This window comes from Sorex araneus, chromosome X, assembly GCF_027595985.1.
Source record: "Sorex araneus isolate mSorAra2 chromosome X, mSorAra2.pri, whole genome shotgun sequence".
NCBI lineage: Eukaryota > Metazoa > Chordata > Mammalia > Eulipotyphla > Soricidae > Sorex > Sorex araneus.
Genome location: NC_073313.1, coordinates 280,263,053 through 280,282,332, shown reverse-complemented (window position 1 = coordinate 280,282,332; position 19,280 = coordinate 280,263,053). Strand labels below are relative to the sequence as shown.

Sequence of the window (19,280 nt, the reverse complement as noted above, 5' to 3'; positions counted from 1 at the left end):
AGATAGTTATGAAGAGTTAAATTACAAAATTGTTGGATTATACAGTAGTTATATTTTGATTTGCTAAAGAAACCTATATATTCTTTTGCATAGACCTGGATAAATTTGCATTCCAATCAAATGTGAATTAGGTGCCACATCCCTGTCAGCACTTGCTTCAGGCCTTTCAAAAGCATTCTTACTAATATGAGGATACCTCATTATTATTGTGATTTTCTTGATTATAATTAATAATAAGCATGTTTTTCATGTAAGTTGGCCATCTTTATGTCTTCCTTGGTGAAGTGTGTAACTCTCAACCCCATTTCTTAAATAGAGTTTTCTGTTTGTTTTGTTGTTGTTGAATGTTATAAGCACTTTATAACAATGAATATTAGCCTTTTCTAAACCGAATCAGTATGCTCTCCCACTCTGTAAATGTCTTTTTGTTTTAGTGATTGTTTCTTTTTATTTTAGTGATAGTTTCTTCAGCAGAGCGAAAACATTTTAATTTGAAGTAATGACATCTATTTATTCTTCTTCCCCTCCCCCTAGGCCAATAGATTCTAATTAAATCACCAAGACTAAAGCCAGTATCATGGAGTTTTTGCCTGTTTTCTCATTTTAACTATTGCATGAGGTCTAACATCTAAGTCTTCAATTTATTTGGAATTAACTTTTACATATGGAGTGAGACAGTGATCCAATTTTATTCTTTGAGTGAAGCTGCAGTTAAGTTTTCTGAACACTATTCATTTATTGAAGAGACTTTTGATTCTCCATGATACGCCCTTGGCTCATAAATTAAGTATCCATATATGTGAGGGTTTTATTCCAGAATCTTAATAATATTTCATTATGTATGTCTATTTTTATTCCAATGCCACATTGTTTTTCGTTACTTAGTATTAGGTAATATAGTTTTTGTAACAGTGTGATGTCTTGGGTATAGATACACATAGAAACCTGGATGTATCCTTACACTGTAAAAGTATTATTAAAAAGGAAGTCATAAAGGCAACAAAGCTATGACTTCAAGAGTTATAAGACCAGCATAAAATCCAAAAGCAAGTGAATTTAAACAATAATTTGTTTGAAGAAATTCACATTGGTGATAAACTTAATTTTAAAATACATAGGATTATAAATACACAATTCAGATAAGTGTCAATCTAGAGATAGAAATGTAACGGAGGGTTAGCAAGGAACAACCAAACAGATGCAGTAGTTAAATCCTATTTCTTCAGCCCCCAATGACTTATCATTTACACTTGTGCTGGTTTACTATATAACTGTTGTGACAATGACATAGTTTGAAAATCTAAATGACAAAATTATTTTCTTCTAGTTATGCAAGCACTAATTCTGTCACACTTGGAGAGCTTCAAAATTTAAGTGGGGGGTTGTGTGGCAGGATTGTGGGTAAGAGGCTCAGCTATAGCAAGTTTTTTTAAAAATCACTGAAGTTAATCAAACAGAGTTAAGCCTCTTTAATTTACTGAATTTTAATTGAATGTAAATGTTTTGAAGTAAAATGAAGCATTATTGGGTTGATTAAATTAAACCGTTCTATCAGTAAAAGAAAAACTATTGCTTCACACATCAATTGTTGAATAAAATGAGTGATCACAGTAGTCAATATTGTTAACAATAATACTACAGTAACAATTAATTAGTTGTAACTAGAAGAATTTAGGCAACAACTTAAACCACCCAATCATTTGTTTTTGATTTTCCTTTAATAATCAATTCATCCATTATTTAACATCAGTTTTTGATAAGGCAGAAAAGAGAAAGAAAAGGGACAGATATATGGTCATATTTTGTCATAACTCAAGTTTATGAGACTAATGATTCAGAAATGACGTTGAAAGTAATTTTAGCCTGTAACAATACAGAATCCTAGAGAAGATTCAGCTTTTCACTCTTCATAGATCTGGAGATGAAAGTAGGAAGTCACTTTTTGAAAGTGTTGCCAAAAGTGCCTCATGAAAGAGACTTGGAACACCAACAAAAGTACTGGGGTACTTTTTGTCACAAAAAAGTTTTTAACATCAAGTTAAAAACACATATTAAATTAACTCATTTGTGCCAATATCCAAAAGGTAGGGAGGAGCTTTAGAACAGGGAAATGAAGAGAAGTCACAAAGAATATCCAAGGGAGTTGGAGGTAAGGAGGGGGTATTTACTATATTCTGATTGAAAACACAGACCATTCCTTGATTACTCCAATTACTCAATAATCTCTATGGGTAGCCCTGGCAGAGGTGCCTTCCATGCCACCAACAGGGAACTGCCTGCGGTCCACTAACTCAGTCACCTACCAATCTCTATGCCATTTTTAAAAAAATTTAATTACATGAGAGAGGATCAGTAATTGCCATCATAAGCTTGGATTTTAAATCCAGTAGGCTGCAGACACAAGTTGTACCAAGACCATGAACAGTTTTCCCTTAATAACACTTAGCAGTTTTTATATTTTAGGTTGTGTCTTCCTTGGAGAAATCAATCAATCATATCATATTGTTTTGAGAAATGATGACCAAGAGGAGTATCACTGCAGCTAAATATGTACACCATTCCAGACATACTTCAAGATTCTATGTGCTGTCTTTCTTGGGTCAGAGGATAAGAAACTGAATTGCAAAGAATAAGGGAGTAGCTTATCTTGCCCTGGAAATCACTGCTGGCACACAGGAATTTTGCTATTTGTCTGGAAGTGACCAAAAAAAAAAAAAGTCTTAGTGGGTCATGTGACCCTGCCAGCTTTCAAGGCAAATCTCTTCTAAGGGTGCTGTGTGAGCCTCTGAAGGCTGGAGATTTTTCTCCACAGATGCAAGAGGAAAGCGGGTGGATGGACACATAAGCATGGCCTTCCTGCTGCTCTCCTGGCTAGCATTCCTGAGCCTGGGCTCAGGCTGTCACCACCGGACGTGTCACTGCTCTAACTGGGTTTTCCTTTGCCAAGAGAGCCAGGTGACAGAAGTTCCCTCCGATCTCCCCAGAAACGCAGTTGAACTGTGAGTATCAGAAGAGCGGGAACACTTGTGTGCCTGGTATTTATGCTTTGAGTGCTATTATTATTTTCACGTTTGTCTGATAACCGATAACTGTTGGGATGAAATATTTCTGCTTTGAGCGCGACTGAATAAAACAAACTCCCCTCACCCAACACCCCTGCCCTATGGCTCTCTAAATGTGTTACTGAGTGCGTGTCTCCACATTTTGCAAGGAGCAGCAACATGGAAACCTGGATTAAAGGCAGAAGAAAAACTCTTCAGTCTTTTCCACACACTTGCTCTTAGATTCCATCTATTCTTTGGTATAATCTTAAAAATTAAACAAAGAAACATGCTCTGTTTGGTAGAATCTCAAAAAGTAAAACTAAGAAAAAGTGATAACTTAGACCATCTAGACCTGGAGACAGAATGGCCGCTTTGCTTTAGTTACAATGTACAATGTTTGTCTTCTCAAGATACTAAATTCAAGATGCCATTGTTGGTTCAGAAGCACCAGCAAATAATTCTTGATCTGAGATTCTGCCTCACAGGGCAAAGACAGAAGCTGTAATACAGGGAAAGGAGTGTGAATAAAGGAAGGAAGAAAGAAAATGGAGGCAGCAAGGGAAGGAGAAATGCAAGATGGCCTTTGAAACAATTGGCAAAATGTGATTCTTTAGGTTTTGATTCAACTAATTGAACAGGAAGTAGATGAGTTCTTTGAGCAAACAAGACCCTAGATATCATTTCTTGCTATCTCTCTACAAAGAATCTGGAAACTAAAGAGTAAGGAGAATTGCCCAAACTCTCACAATAAATTAAGACAGAGGTCAAGCATCGTGAGCAGATCTTAAAGCAAATGGTCCTAACAAGGCATCCACTGAGGCTCATCATCCATTTCCCAAAACTATAAACTTGCTGTTTTTCTTTTTGGCCTTTGTTTAGGGATCATTCCTGGTGGTGCTTTGAGGGCCCTGTGTGGTACTAGGAATCTAATCAGAGTGGGCTGTGTGCGATTTTAACCCATTTTCTATTTCTCTAGCCCATGGAATTTTTTCAGCAAAAGAGGAATTTTTCTTTTGTCATTCATAGAAGACATAGAAAAGGAATAGAGAGAAAATCTACCCTTTAACTCTAAACCTCAGGTATTGCATGTGTACAAGTAAATTTTCATTCTAAAAATGAAAAGTTACAATTAGGTATAAATGACTAAAAAACATTTCTGCCCAAATTTTTAATTAGAGAAAATATATTTTGAGAGCGATTGTGCTGGCAGAAAACCAGAAACAATTCTCATACTAGGTCTGGGCAATCCCTCACTTAAATGTTTGAAATACAGGGCAATATTGCATAGAACAGAATGAGAAAGCAAGCAGTAACTAGTTACATATAGACATTCTCCCCATCTGAGAAATAAGGGTGGTTGTTTGAAAACTAAAAACATTCTCCCAGATAACTCATCTTGAGAAGATTCTCTGCCCTCTCATTAGTTAGTTGTAAGTTAATGTTCAAGGTAGTTTGGCTGTGAATATCTCTATGAGCAGTTTTGCCACATAAGACAGTTTTTCTATGAAGGGGGGATAAAACATATACAAAGGACACTCAAGAGGACATATAAAATGGTTTTCACTGTGTGACTAATTAGCTATAAAAAAGATAATGAATCATAAATAATTCATTACAAAAATTAAAAGGAATGTATTCCTGTGTGTAGATTAATTATGGCAAGATTTCACAAGAACTTATTTATTATTTGGGGCTAGAGAAAAATAATTTAAAATCAAAGGAAAATAACATAATGACAAGAATTTGAAATTTCAGAAGGACATCATGAAGCATAAAAATCAATAACAAAAGTTTAAGGCAATATGCAAATGATTCAAAGACAAATATATTTTGAACAATACAAAGTATTTGGCAACTTTAATTTTCAGTGTTCAAACTTACAGAGAGTATGAAATCAAAGCCTACTATTTACCATACTAGAAAAGTCTAACACATTATGTTGCAAAGAGTTAGGTTTGTATTTCTTCTGCAGAGATAGTGAACATAAAGTGACAATCAGCTTTATATACAAAAAAGGCTAAAGAGAGTCAATTGGTTGTTCAAAGGATGAAGTCAAACCAGACCATCAAGCAGTTCTTTTCCCTTTACGTCAAAACTGCCTTATAGTCAAGAAATTTCACAGGTGAAAATGCTTGCAGCAAGTTATTTAAAGCAAAAATACTCATAAGGCAGAGTAGTAGCAGTTTTTGGTGAGAATGATTGCGATGAAGACGTTTCTGTGGAAACCTCTTGCCATGGTGAGTTGATTTTCTATATTTCAGTTTTGCAATTTTCTTAGCCAGGTACAATAAGAAAAATATAAGGATTGTTTTGGCTTTTGACAAATAGAATTATTTTGACAAATAAAAATAATTTGTAATTATGGTTAAGGTCAGTTTGTTAACTATTAAGGAGCAGATAAAATGCTTAGAAAATTAGATCTTAGATGTATTTGAATGAGAGAGCAATTACTTCTGCTTCCTTAAAAAGATTATCTGGAACACTGGCAGAAGAGAAATGAAATAAAGTGTTTAAAGAAAGATTTCTAATTCCCCTTAAAGTTTTCCAAGTTCGGGAATTGACTTTGATGATGATTAGGTGCAGGTGGGCGCAATGGCTGGGATTCAGTGACTCCCGTTGCTTTTTTGTTGGATTCACCTGGTGAAAAACAACCCCTACATATTTTACCTTGTACATTTTTATCCTATCGTTTCATCCACCTTAAAGCAGTTTTATTGTGTATGTCTGCCAGTTGTTGCCAAAGAATTCAAATTTCCTAGAATCCAGACATACAGATCTTGATACCAAACAGTTCAACTCTACCATGACAGGCAGGCAGACTCCATGCACTGGGGGCCCTCAGCTATTCATCTTTTGCTTTACATATGGTGCAGGGCAACTTCATAATAGATATGCAAGCATCCTGTTACTACTCCATCTTTCAAGTGGAAAAAAACAAAGAGAGGAAAAATTTGCTCTGAGGAGTCACTCCTAGACTCTCTGGTTGTCAGGAATGAGATTCAAATTGAGCTTATGTTTAACTATTCTCTGCATGTTGTGTAAAATAAATGTCTGACTCCTGTCAATTCTATCTCTTTAAAAAAAACAGATTGCATTATAGCAATATCATCCTTCTGGCTTTATGGGGCATACAGTCTTTGTTGCAGTTATTCAACTTTGCCAAATGGGAAAGGTGCTGAAAACAAACTGTAAATGAATGCTCATGGCTGTGATACAATAAAACTTTGTTTACGGAGCTGAAATTTCTGATTTGGACTCTAGATAAAAGAGGTTAAATATTTTTGTTTTAAGCAGGGTTAATTGCCTGAGATCAGTTAGCACCAGGCTCATGTACTGAGCTAGGTGAGCATGTTAAGGAGGGAAGGGAATTCTCAGCGGTATTTACACATGGATCCTTAGTTTTGACCATTCCGAGATGCTAGGATGTAGCTTCTAGAATCCAAGACCATGAGTTCAACATTTTAGTTTTTGGTTTGATCACATGGGTTCTTGGCTATAACATGTAAATTGCAGGATGTGCTTCACTCACAGAGTTTCAACAAGGACTGAAAAAGGACAGTGTGAATAGAGCACCCATCAGTATGACACTGAGGTGGTGGTGGCTGTAATACTAGGAAAAATGCAACAGAGTGTATTCATGATCAAATGAGTCAATTATATAAATGAGAAAAAAATATGTATTAAAAACCAATGTTTAGATCCTTGTAACTCTCAGATCATAGTCTCCCCCTTAAAAATAACCTACCTTATCGAATTGCTAGAGCCATTTTATATGTGCACTTTCTGTGTAAGAAATGTATTCTTTTAAGACACTCAATATTTGCCAAAACCTCAGGAAGCAGGTTTTGTTCTTACTGTAGTCAAAGGAAATTTTTATTCCTGACACCATAGAAACTCAGCCCCACCTGGAGGCAATCCATGAATCTAGATCTCACTTTACTCTTTCTGAAGTTAAATTCCTAGAGAAAATTCAAATACTCATTCTAAATCTTAACCTTTAAGTGACAGCATGACCTCTGCTCTCTTCAACTTCAGCAGGGTCAGATGGTCACAGCATTAATAAAGGAGACAGTGATGGTGGTGATATCCAGCACAGAAAACCCCATGATGCTCATGTTGACCCTATCCTCAAGTTCCTTTCAGTCTGTCTACTCAAGACCAACTCTAACTTGTGATTATGTAATTGTATCTTTCCCCTTTTATCTTATTCTTTTGTTTTATGTTCCTTGTTTCACCATCTGGTCTTAAAGCACTCTCTATATCCAACTGACCACTATTAGTTAGAAACTTTAAACTGTGTAGCCTGGTCTTTCCTCAGGAGGCCCAGGGATCTTAGAGATTGTGTGGCAGTTGTGTGCCGAAACAGAAGCAAAGTCTTCACAGTGCCAATAGATTATATGAGCTCCAAAAGGGAACTGGTGTTTTGAATGTTTGAAGCATTCTTCATTATGAGAATTTTTTCTCCTAGAGCATCTTTTTTGGGGGGCTTGATACTTAGCAAAATGTGTTTTTGGAAACATACTAAACTTGTTCTATCCGCTGGCAACCACTAGAACAAGTTCCTACTAAAGCTGACCTCATTTTGGCTCCCAGTTCAGGCTTAGTATCAGCCTTTAGTTATTGATGACTGAGAAATAACTGCTTAGAAATGTGATCTCTTTTCATAAGAGAGTAGTCTGAGGCATAAATTATAGCCATAAAAAGAAAAAAAATACCCACCTAGGTACTACTTGCTTGAATATGGACGTGAAGACAACACAATATATTATAAAATTACTATAACCATTCTTGACGCTCTCATTTGTTTAGGCTTTTTCTTTTGCTTGGTCTTTATTTTTAGGAGGGTTGTGTTTTGCTTTGGAGCCATACAACACAGTGATGCTCAGGGATTACTCCCGACTGCTCAGGGCTTACTTCTGCTTCTGTGCTCGGTGGTCACTCTTGGTGGACTAGTCGGCCCATACTGGACGCTGGAGATTAAACCTGCGTTGTCTGTGTGCAAGGCATGTACCCTATCTGCTGTGCTATCTCTCCCACCCTCTCATTTATTAAGTTTTAATTAATTTTTCTCATTAGGTTGAATTCACTTTTTTGATTGCCAATATCTAATCTGTTTTCTAAACTTGGTTCATACTGCTACTCAGCAATATGATCTTTTTTAGTTACCACACTAATTTGGGGGAGGGGAAGGAGGAATAGCCTAATATCTAAAGTGAGTATTATATAACTACTTCCTAATTTATCTTTTTCTTTCTAGTCTCTCTCTCTTTTAGAAACCAGCCTGTTGACAATTTCATTTTTCTCCCTAAAATGCCAGTGCCACGTATTGCTTTCTTCATTTGAAATCATTCTTTGGTTCTCTTTTCTGACTTTACTTTTGAATTTTATAATAGGAGTCATCTACTATGTAAGGCTACTCAGGATTTTCTTTAAAGCTCTTTTTTTTTCTTTTTACATTTCTGTATTGCTGTCTCCTCATGCTATGTCTCTTGCTGACACTAACAGTACTGTTACTTATTTGTCCTGTTAGTTCAACCTATTTATCATAACCTTGCTCAAAGTTTGCCTCTTTGTACCATCCATGGCCAATCTATCTTGATTTAATCTGAATGTGAAACAGTTCATTTCCCATTTTATCTTGCTTCACACTTAACTTTTTATGTGTTGTATTTCCTCAACTGCAGCTGAAATTTGCTTTGTACTTCTTATTGTGTCTGGCTCAATGTAATGCATGTTATGGGTCCCCCCCCCTTTATGTGTAGAACAAATGATACAATAATTCAGGGGGATTACATTTATTTGCTCTATTCCAGTATTGAAAAAGATTCTTATAATAGATTATTATTGCTCTTCCTGTGGTGAGCTACTATAGAATTTGGTTTCCTTGCTTCTTTACGTGTGTGTTTTAAGAATTTGGTTTTATGTTGTTCTATATCCACTTGTTTGTTCATAGAAATGCATAGATTAAAAGAAAACAAGGTTTCCAAGTTAAAAGTTGAATATTTGATGCTTGAAGTACATCACTCAATTCATTTAAGTTAACTGGTAATACCTGCTTCTTTATTCCTAACAAGAATATTGAAAAGATGAATGCAATTGCCTAAACAAAATCACTCTAAACCTGGCAGAAATGCACAAAGAAATACAATTTTTACCAATTAAGGTCAGATGCCAAATGCAGAATGTTAGGTTTCCTGTGTTTCCTAGATGTGCTTTGATTATTGTAGTTCTGTCTGAATATCAAAACCAAACACCCAACTGTGAAGATTGCCCTGGGTGCCCATATTGAGACCCCTACTGACTTGTTTGGTTCTTTCTTTGAAGGAAACAAATAGCACAGTTTTCATGTGTATGCATGCATAATCCTCTCTCTAGAAACAAAACTCTGCACATCTTTCAGTGAGAAATGATACTTCCATGTCCAACATTTGGAATTTAATTGGACTGGGGGTAAGGGAGTTTATATTCCCTGCAGAGGAATCAGAAAAAAAAATGACTACAGAAACAGCTGTAGAATGTAGTACCTTGAAAGAGGAAAAAGTAGACATTATATTTCAGGGAAAGAGTCCTTTAAAGTAAAAGATGAACTCTACCTTGAGAATTGGCTAAGAGCTATAATTTATAGAGTCATTATCAGCAATTGAAGAGTAGGGGTTTGATAGCACAGAACTGCACTCACTTGGTGATGATAAAAATCCCCTTGTTTACCTAAAAATGAGTGCTGTTCTTCCTCACCCAAATTATCTACTGAAGAAGCTTCAGAAGCAGGATATCTTGGCAGCAAATGGGAAATTAATTTAACTTTTGATTGTCCTTCTCTAAAGCCACTAATTGGGTTACATAGTCAATGTGGTTGATTGGACTATACTTTTTTTTTAGCTGTTAGATTTAGACACTCCAATTTAGCTTTATTTAGACTAGATTCTAGCTTATATATCCCACAAGGTCAGCTAGGGAAAAAAGTAATTATTTTTAATTGCTAGGGATCTGATTGTAATGAGATTTGGATGTTTGTTCTTAATCTGACCTCTCCTTGAAGTATCTCAGAGATGTTTTCTGTCTCTGACCTAAGCATGCCATTACGTTGTTCTTTCATATGGAATATGCCAGCAGATTTTGAAATCTTCAGGAGATGTGCAAAATATAACCAAATAAAGCAACCTATCTTTGCCATAAACTAAAACTCAATTATATTTTTAGTATTAAAAATGATTTGAGTCCTCTCTCTTTCCTCCAAGACCTTCTTCAGCAAAAGCCAACAGAGTCATCACAAAATCCTGTGACAGAGATAATGCTAAATGTAATGTAATCACACAGGTCAATTTTTATAGCTCCCTAATGTCAAACTTAATGAAAACCTTTAAGATGTGGGACCCAAATAGCGTAGCTAAGTTTCAATGAAACAGATCAGTTAAACGTGAACTATCAGAGATAAAATTCACCATGCTTTTGGAATAAGAAATTTATCAGTAGATTGGAGCATGATTGAAGTAGGATGATGCTGAGGTTGCTTCTAACTATAGCCCCTTGGCTTACAAATACCTTCATAACTCTTACACATCCCAAAAAAAGCTTTGTCTCTTCTGAAGAATCCAGTAGCTGATCAACTCCTAAACTTCTCTGATTTTAATTTTGGTATTTGGGACGATGGAGGATTTTCTTGTTCTCAATAGATAATTATACAATAAATATACTACCTTGCAATCTAGTATGGAGAACCTCCAAGTGGATTCCCCCTTCCTCTTAATATTTTCACTTTGGTAATGGAATTTTAAAAAGCCCTTTTGTAAAGGAACTAACTTGGCTTTATAACAAAAGGAAGATTGTCAGGATATTAGTGGAACATGTTACCCCAGAATCCTCTTGGAATAAGAACAGGTGAAAAAGTCTATATATAGGAGGACATCAGATTTAAACATACATTTTCAGGTGTGGACTCAATAGAAAACCACCTGGGCTGGAGCAATTGCATAGTGGGTAGGGTGTTTGCCTTGCACGCTGCCAACCCAGGTTTGATTCCCAGCATCCCATATGGTCCCCTGAGCACCACCAGGAGTAATTCCAGAGTGAAGAGCCAGGAGTAACCCCTGTGCATCACCGGGTGTGACCCAAAAAGAAAAAAAAAGCACCTGTCCTTTCTGAAAAAGTCTAGTAAGTTTTCATTTAAAAGATCTAACACACCCCTAGAAGACAGGGGTGCTTGACTTGTTTCTTCATATCACACTGCTAGAGTTTGAGTCAGCTCCTGTGAGACTTCTGCAGTCTGTACTTCCCCTGGCTTCTGTGGTCAGCTGTGGCTATGGTTCCATTTCTCTATAGGTTTCAATGCTCAGACTCCAAGTGAGTGTACAAAGTTCCTGCATTGGCATAAAATTAACCTCCTGGTGTCTCTCTCTCATCCTCTGTCTTCTCAACCTTTCGTTTTAAAGAACCACTTTCTAACTAGCTCTATGCAGTATTATGCATTCTCCAATGTCCAAATATAACTTGCCATTCTTCTATGATGAATTCTACCCAATTCTATCATTTTCTTCACCCTGAAATACATTCTCCTACTCCAATATCTTTTAGTTTTAAAGCCACAGAAAAAATGCTCATTTTTCATGATGTTTTCTTTCAACAGGAAATGTTTATTGATTTTACCTGTGCAAGGCTCTGTGCTGGGCACTTGGGAAAAAAGAATCAATAGGAACAGCTAGTGGCAACTCTTCCAGGGCTTCTGAAGAGGTCGAACATTAAACAAACAATGGCAATCATGGTTTTCCTCAGTTTTACTTACAACAGTCATCCCACACACCCAGAATATTCATCGTCAAGGCCACCCTTTGAACAGTTTATTGCAAGCTGCTGTGTCCAATCTGAAATCATAAGACAGTAGGAGCTCCACTAAGTGGATGCCCAGTAAAAGCCAACAAGAAGATGCTTGCTTGCTTGATGCCAAGGAAAAGTTCATGAGAAGAAGGGTGACTGCATACCCCACCTACATTTGCCCTTCTAACTGCCCAAGGTTGATTTTAAGAGCTATGCAGGACCAATCACAGAATACCCCATTGTCCAAGGGGTCAGAAAATCTTTGCTGGAGAGAGAGTATACAGCAGAGAGGGTGTTCACTTTGCATGCAGCTGACCACGGTTCAATCCCCATCATCCCATATGGTTCCCTGAGTCCACCAGGCATGATTCCTGAGTGCAAAGCCAGGAGTTACCCTTGAGCACTGCAGGTGTGGTCCCAAAACAAAACAACAACAAAAAAGAAAGCCTTTGTTTTTTTAAATATAAAAATAGGCATCAAATAAAATATATAAATTAGCATCAGCAAATTTATGATAAAGTTTCAATGCAGTCATTCAGTTGTTTAGGTTTGAATAGAGATTTTCAAATTTCTGAAATCAAAGAACTAATTCCTTTGAGTTAGGATAAAAGGTAACACAGAAGTCAGAACACACAAAAGGGAATTTTTGTTCCATTTACACTGCATTGTTTTCTTTGCCAACCATTTCTCCAAAGCTTCTTGTGGTTATTAAAGCTCTGTGTGAATATTTGGGAAAAGAGAGAGTAAAAGGGCTATTGTGACAATAGGCCATGTGACAATACCACCTTCCTCCAGAGTAGCTAAGTGTCATTTCTGAAATCTGGTTATCACACAGTATTGAACTGACAAGGTTCAGTTATTTCTTCCCCCAAATGGCACACTTTTAAAATTTTTACTTTGTTATAAGGGAAAACACTAATAAGAAATTCTGGAATGCTCTTGAATTGTAGTACTTTATTGTTTAATTTTAGAATATTTTTAATTAATTTTTATTAAATCACTGTGAGACACACCAAAGTAATTTTAATGACTCTGTTTAGATTCAAAAACAAATGCAAAAAAAATGATTGTTCTCTTTTGAGCATCTGATCAAAGCTTAAACAAGAATCAATCTCAAACCCTCGTCATAGCCATATGCCCACCAAAGTTAATAGCTGGTCAGGACAGGGAGGAAATATTTTTATTTAATTGGTGCTTGGTTTGTGGGCAAGCTATAAAGAATGCCTGTAAGTTAATATAATGGGGGTGGAAAGAGAGGCAAGAGAAAGTACCAGAAACTCTTCTAATTTATAAAACCAACTGGAAAAGCAATGAAAACAAATATAAACTTCTGGTGACTAGAGGAGGTCATCTGAAATCCTGCATACAAGTAGCAAAACTGCTTATCTGGCGCCTGATTGTGAAAATCGGCTGAGCTCCTTCTATAAGAACATACAGTCTTAGAATGGCATCCAATCCCCCAAACAAATACTAAGGACAAGTGGAAAGAGAGCAAACAGTTATGATAGTCCGATAGGAAAATCACAAAGCAGCTCCGAGAGCACAGCGCTTAGGTAAGATAGAGGGGAAGAAGAATCAAAACAACAGCAAAGGAAGCTACAGGCACCTTAGGGAAAGGAATGCAAGGCCACTGGGCCTCTCGGTACATTTGGCCTATATCCTGGGCTGAATTAATTCCCAGAAGACTTTTCCAAGCTCCTGTTTGAAGGAGGAAGCCCTCGTTCCCACTGCTCAGAAATCAGCAGTCAGTTGGTCAGACATCCTCTAGTACAGAAATTCTATTCTACTTTCTTTAAGGCCAGGGTGCCATGTTATTGAAGGGTTCATACTAAAAACTAGTAGATGCGTGAATCCTGGAGATCTGCCAAACTTTGCAGTGATTGTAGACAGAACTGAATCACCAACATTAGACTTACTAAGCAGAACCATCTTTTTTGTCCCTGCCACAAGGAGAAATAGCAATGATGTGACATTGGTTTAAGTCAACACCACAGCAGAAGCACATTGTAGTAGGAACAGGATCAAACAGTTGGTGCCCCTTAAACATACACATTTTGTGTGAAATATATTTCAGTAAAGAAAAAAAATACAGAAAACAATTGGTATTTTGCTCAGGAACTTGCCTTGCCCACTGCTTTTGCCTGGGGGCACAGCACCACACCCTCTTACCTCTCTCAGTCCTCTTTTCTTGCTCTGCTCAGGCGCACCCATGTGCCTTTGATTCCTGAGTGTTTTAGGAATTTTTCACTATAAAGCACATTGGTTGGGGCTGGAGCAATAGTACAGCGGGTAGGGCATTTGCCTTGCACCCAGCCGACCCAGGTTTAATTCCCAGCATCCTAGGATGGTCTCCTGAGCTCCACCAGGAGTTAATTCCTGAGTGCAAAGCCAGGAGTAACCCCTGTGCATGGCTGGGTGTGACCCAAAAAGCAAAAAATAAATAAATAAAAACAAAGCACATTGGTTTAGAAGTCTGCCTTCTATAGCCATCTTAGTCTGCACTTCCCAAATATTAAGAGGCAAGCAAATCACAGCACCTTTGATTTTCTGGGAGCCACACCCAGTGGTGCTAAGAAGCTACTTCTAAATTTGGTGCTCAATCGTTGTTCCCAGTGGTGCTGGGGTGAGGGACGGAGAACTCTTCAGTACCGGGGGTCCCCCCAACTTTCTATGTTCAAAGCCTGTGCCCTGCCACTGAGGTCCCTCTCTGACCCCACAGATGTGGCATTATTTGGGAAATACAGACTCTGATTCAATACGTCTAAAGTAGGCCTGAGTTTTCTACTCTCGGAGCCAGCTCTCAAGACTTCCTGACAATTTTAGGTCAAGCCCGCATTTCATCCAGGTTCTTTTTAATAATGTGGTGGGTTTTTTTTTTTTTTTTTTTGCCTTTTGGGTCACACCCGGCTGTGCACAGGGGTTACTCCTGGCTCTGCACTCAGGAATCACCCCTGGCGGTGCTCAGGGGACCATATGGGATGCTGGGAATCGAACCCAGGTCGGCCGCATGCAAGGCAAATGCCCTACCCGCTGTACTATCGCTCCAGCCCCCAATAATGTGTTGTTTTTGGCGTGGTCTTAAAGGCCCTGTTTTCTCTCGAACAAGCTCATTTCTGTTTCTTCACTCCAGAGAAGACTGTTTTCTCCTCAAACATGTACTTTTTCCTTTCTCACCCCTCACATCTTTCTAAATAAGTTTTAGAATAACCTTCTTGCTTCACTATTTAAAAAAAAAAATGTTGCTCATGTTCTTTTGTCCTTGTGGTACTATGTGATTAAAAATATCCCCTTGTTGTCTTCTCAGTGATTATTCAAGAGTAAGCCAAAAAATAGTGGTTTACTAAAGTAAAAAAGTTATTTATTATGCCATACCTTCTGAGGAATCCTCATTCATTATTCAGCCAGGCTAATCTGGCTCTCTTCCCATTGTTCCAACAAAACTATTCTTGTCACGGATATCTCAAACTTTATTTTTCAGTCTGCTTTTTACCTTAGTTATATTATTTTTAATATAATATAAATATTTTAATATGAGCAATGGCTGAAATTCACTTGCTAAAGTCAATGGTCACTTTCCAACTTAAAGGTAATGTACCTCTCTAGAATATTCCACAATTGTCTATTCTACTCTTTGAAACACTTTTCTGGTACAGCTTTCAACTTCTGTAATACCACACTAATTTTACTCCTGCACATTACACTAGAACTCGGTCTTCTCTGGCGAGTTCTTTGGAGTTACTCAGTCTCAAAATGTTTGAATTCTCTGGGATTCACTGAGGACCATTCTATCTTCTGCATCTCTATTCTGTCTTGGTGAATGCTTTTAGTCCCATAGCTTGAAATCAGACATTTACTCAAAATAAATGTGCCATGCTTAGCTTCTTCAATAGTATTAGCATATGATGTCCAACACAAATCTTTTAATGTATACTTGGACTACTCACTAGCATCTCAAAACCAAAAGGGAAAGGAGTGTACACTTAGTTCCTGTTCCCGGTTCCTCCCCATACCCCTCCCCATCTTTATTGCCATATGAATGCAAACTTCATTGTACTCTGACTCTTTCAATTTAACAATAAATTCTAAGGATCTGACCTCTAAAATATAGCTTAACCTATCAATTTCTCCTTATCTTCCTTGTTTCTCTTAATTTAAGCACCTTCATTTCAAATTTGAGTGACTGTAATAGATGGTCATTTCTTTGAATCCCTGCTTTTATTTGAATATACAATCCAGCCTTTACATGGGAGTTAGAAACATTTAGTGGTTAAGTTTGCCACTTTTATTCTATTTTCTTGGATTTTTTTCAGTTACTTATTTAATAAGATTTCAAAATCATTACACTTTGGTTAAAAAAAAATCTTGTCAAAAAAGGTTAAGAAAAAAAGAACATGCTTTACAACCAAAGTTGCACTTCGAAGAAACTTCCACTATAGCTAGTTATGTTTTGTAACTACCTATAAGCACTATTCTAGAGTCAGAGATACAGGGACAGATGCAGGTCAAATCCCTGCCCTCGTGCAGGTTTTTATCCCAGCTGCCAGCATTCCACACTCTGACCTTTACATACGCACAGTGCATTCATGCTTCACCTTGGCCACTGTGCTGTAGCCACCGAGACCCCTCCCTACTCTTCTCTCCTACCTTGGGCCTTTTCACTAGCTCTTCTATCTGGATGTCTTCCACTCTCCTCTTCCACTTCTCTCTTTCCAGTCTCCACCCAAATGTGACTTCACAGAACCTCTGACCATTCTGCTACAGTAACATCCCCACTGATTCTGTAAATACACTGAAATTTGAGTATTTTTCTTAAAAAACAAAATAAACATATTCTGATATTTATGCACTAGAAATTAGAACTAATGTTTCTTGTTGGCAAGGAATTGAAAGTAGATTTTTAGTACATCCATGAATTGAGTAAGTGCAAGGCACTTTCAAGCAAAGGAGGAATGTAACAAACATTTATTAGTTTCTATTATGTCCCCATGCTTTTGCTTTTTAGTGGATCTCCCCAACAATCTTTCACTATCATTAATATCATTTCCATTTTGGAAATATGAAAAGTGGAAACACTGGAATTGTTCAAATCACTAAAGTTTTTATCATCAAATCTGGAATGGATATTTCAGATACAGCTGATTTCTGTTGTTTTAGCTCAGTTTACAGTCTAGATGCATTTCTATAAGTCTAGAAATGCATTTCTATGAGATTTGCAGTCTAGATGCATATTCTGGGTGCCAAAATGGGTTAGTAGACCTCCCGGATCATAGTCTTTAAGGAGCAGAGGGGCTGTGTCGTGCACAGCTGCTTCGGATCTCATCTGGGCTGAGAGCGGCTGGTAACACCCCCATCCCATGATCTCTTGCGCACCACATCACTACAAGCTCGTACCTCTGGGTTGTGAGTTCTGGAGAATGGCGGATGCCACGTGGGCGCTGCTGGTGCTGCCGCTGCTATCTTCCCCATAGAAAGAAAGCATTGGGAGAGAAAATCGTAGCTCAGCTCACAGTCTAGATGCATTTCTGTAAGTCTCTGGGTCCCAAAATGGGTTAGTAGACCTTCCGGATCATAGTCTTCAAGGAGCAGAGGGGCCGTGTCATGCACGGCTGCTCTGGATCAGCATTGAGTGTTGCTGTATGAGTGACAAGTGTGCCTGGACAGGTTCCACTTTGTGTTGCGCCTGTAAAGACGGTTCCCCAGAAATAGTGACATGCCCGCCAGAGGAGAAGCCAATCTACAGTTTACAGGCTTAGCAGAGTGAAAGCTAAGTGAAAATTGAGCATTGATACAGACTTGATACTCTGAAGATGCTCCCTAAGTGAACCTCACACAATTATGATGATGTTTCAGAAAGCTCTGGGAAACCCCTCACAGGCCCCTAGGAAAAACTTTCTGAACCTCACATAGCCTCACAATATCTAAAAGAAGTACTATGAGAAATATTATCAGTATCACTGTCATCCCGTTGTTTATTGATTTGCTAGAGCGGGCTCAGGTAACATCTCCATTCGTCCTAGCCTTGAGATTTTAGCAGCCTCTCTTTACTCGTCCTTCCCAACAGTTCCTCATTGAAGGCTCTTTCATGGTCAGGGGACTGAGACCCATCATTGTTGCTGTTTTTGGCATATCAAATATGCTATGGGGAGCTTGCCAGGCTTTGCCATGTGGGCAGGATGCTCTAGGTAGCTTGCCGGGTTCTCTGAGAGGGAGAACTAGACAATAAGAGGCATTCTCAGCAGCACTTCTGGGAGCTTTGTTTTATAGTCTCTGGATCTTGGCGGTTGATGGGATTACATGGCGCTGGGGGCAGTTTGTGGGTGTGACTTTCTAGCTACTGGAAAATGGGATATCTGGGTGGAGGAGGCCCAGTCTTGATCTGAAGCTTGGAGATCTCAGCCCCGGGTCCCGCACAGCTGGGTTCCTCTACGGGTTCCTTCATGCATGAGGCTCATCTGAGCATGTGGAGCGTGGCCTTGAGCATGGCTGTGGCTGGGTTCTGGAGATTTTCAGCTGCCGGCGCTCTGCTTGGGGTAAGGAGGGAAACTCAACCTACCCCCTCTGTCAGGCATGGGGCTCTGTCGTGTGGGCAGGATACTCTAGGTAGCTTGCTGGGCTCTTCGAGAGGGATGGAGAAATTTATGGCTTGATTTGGTAGCACAGATAATATTATAGACCTACTAATGGAATAACTGAGTTGTATGATAATTCTCTGTTTATATCATTTGGGCTCTACCCAAATATATTCATTTTGCCTTCTCATAATAATGTATGATATTGACTACTTTGTCATAATTTCATGCTGTTATCTGACTTTCCTAGCCATTCTCATGAGATGAAGTGGTATCTTTTTGCAGTTTTGATTTACATTTCACTACTGAGTAATAATGTCAAGTGATGATGCCAACAATCTTTTCATGTGTGCATTGGAAGTTTGCATTTCATCTGCACTGACTTCCTATACTGACTGTTTTCCTGTTGAGGGATGCATATTCAGTAGCACCTGGCTCTGTGCTTTGGCTCACCCCTGGTGAGACTCAAACTGGGTTCAGCCACTTGCAAGGCAGACACCTTCCTCTCATTACTATGTTCCTGGCCCCATTTACCCATTCAAGCAAAATATTTTAATTGGTTTGTCATTAGTTTATAATTGTAGCTTAGCATCTTTATGTGTGTATAGGGTAACTGCAGTTACCACCATTGTTCCACTCTGTCCAATACCAAGAGAGCCCCTGGCCCCCTCTTCTTACCCTCCTACACAACTACCCCTTTATAACTTTTTACTTTGTTTAATCTACTTGTTGATATTCCACATATCAATGAAACCATTCTGTAATGGTCTTCCACTTCTTATTGCACTTAGCACCATCTCCTTGAATTTCATCCATTTTGTCCCAAATGGTTAAAAAAGGTCTTTCATCTTTATTA

General features: G+C 38.1%; 1 protein-coding gene across 2 annotated transcripts in view; it reads left to right on the top strand.

Annotated features, from left to right (window-relative positions):
* Positions 1-2,847: 2,847 nt before the first annotated feature.
* The window catches only part of FSHR (follicle stimulating hormone receptor), a 206,800-nt gene continuing 190,367 nt past the window's right edge, over positions 2,848-19,280 (top strand). For both annotated transcript variants that reach the window (XM_004618594.2, XM_004618593.2), the window contains exon 1: positions 2,848-2,999. In XM_004618594.2, the coding sequence (XP_004618651.2) occupies positions 2,848-2,999 (152 nt within the window). The remainder of the gene's footprint in view (positions 3,000-19,280) is intronic.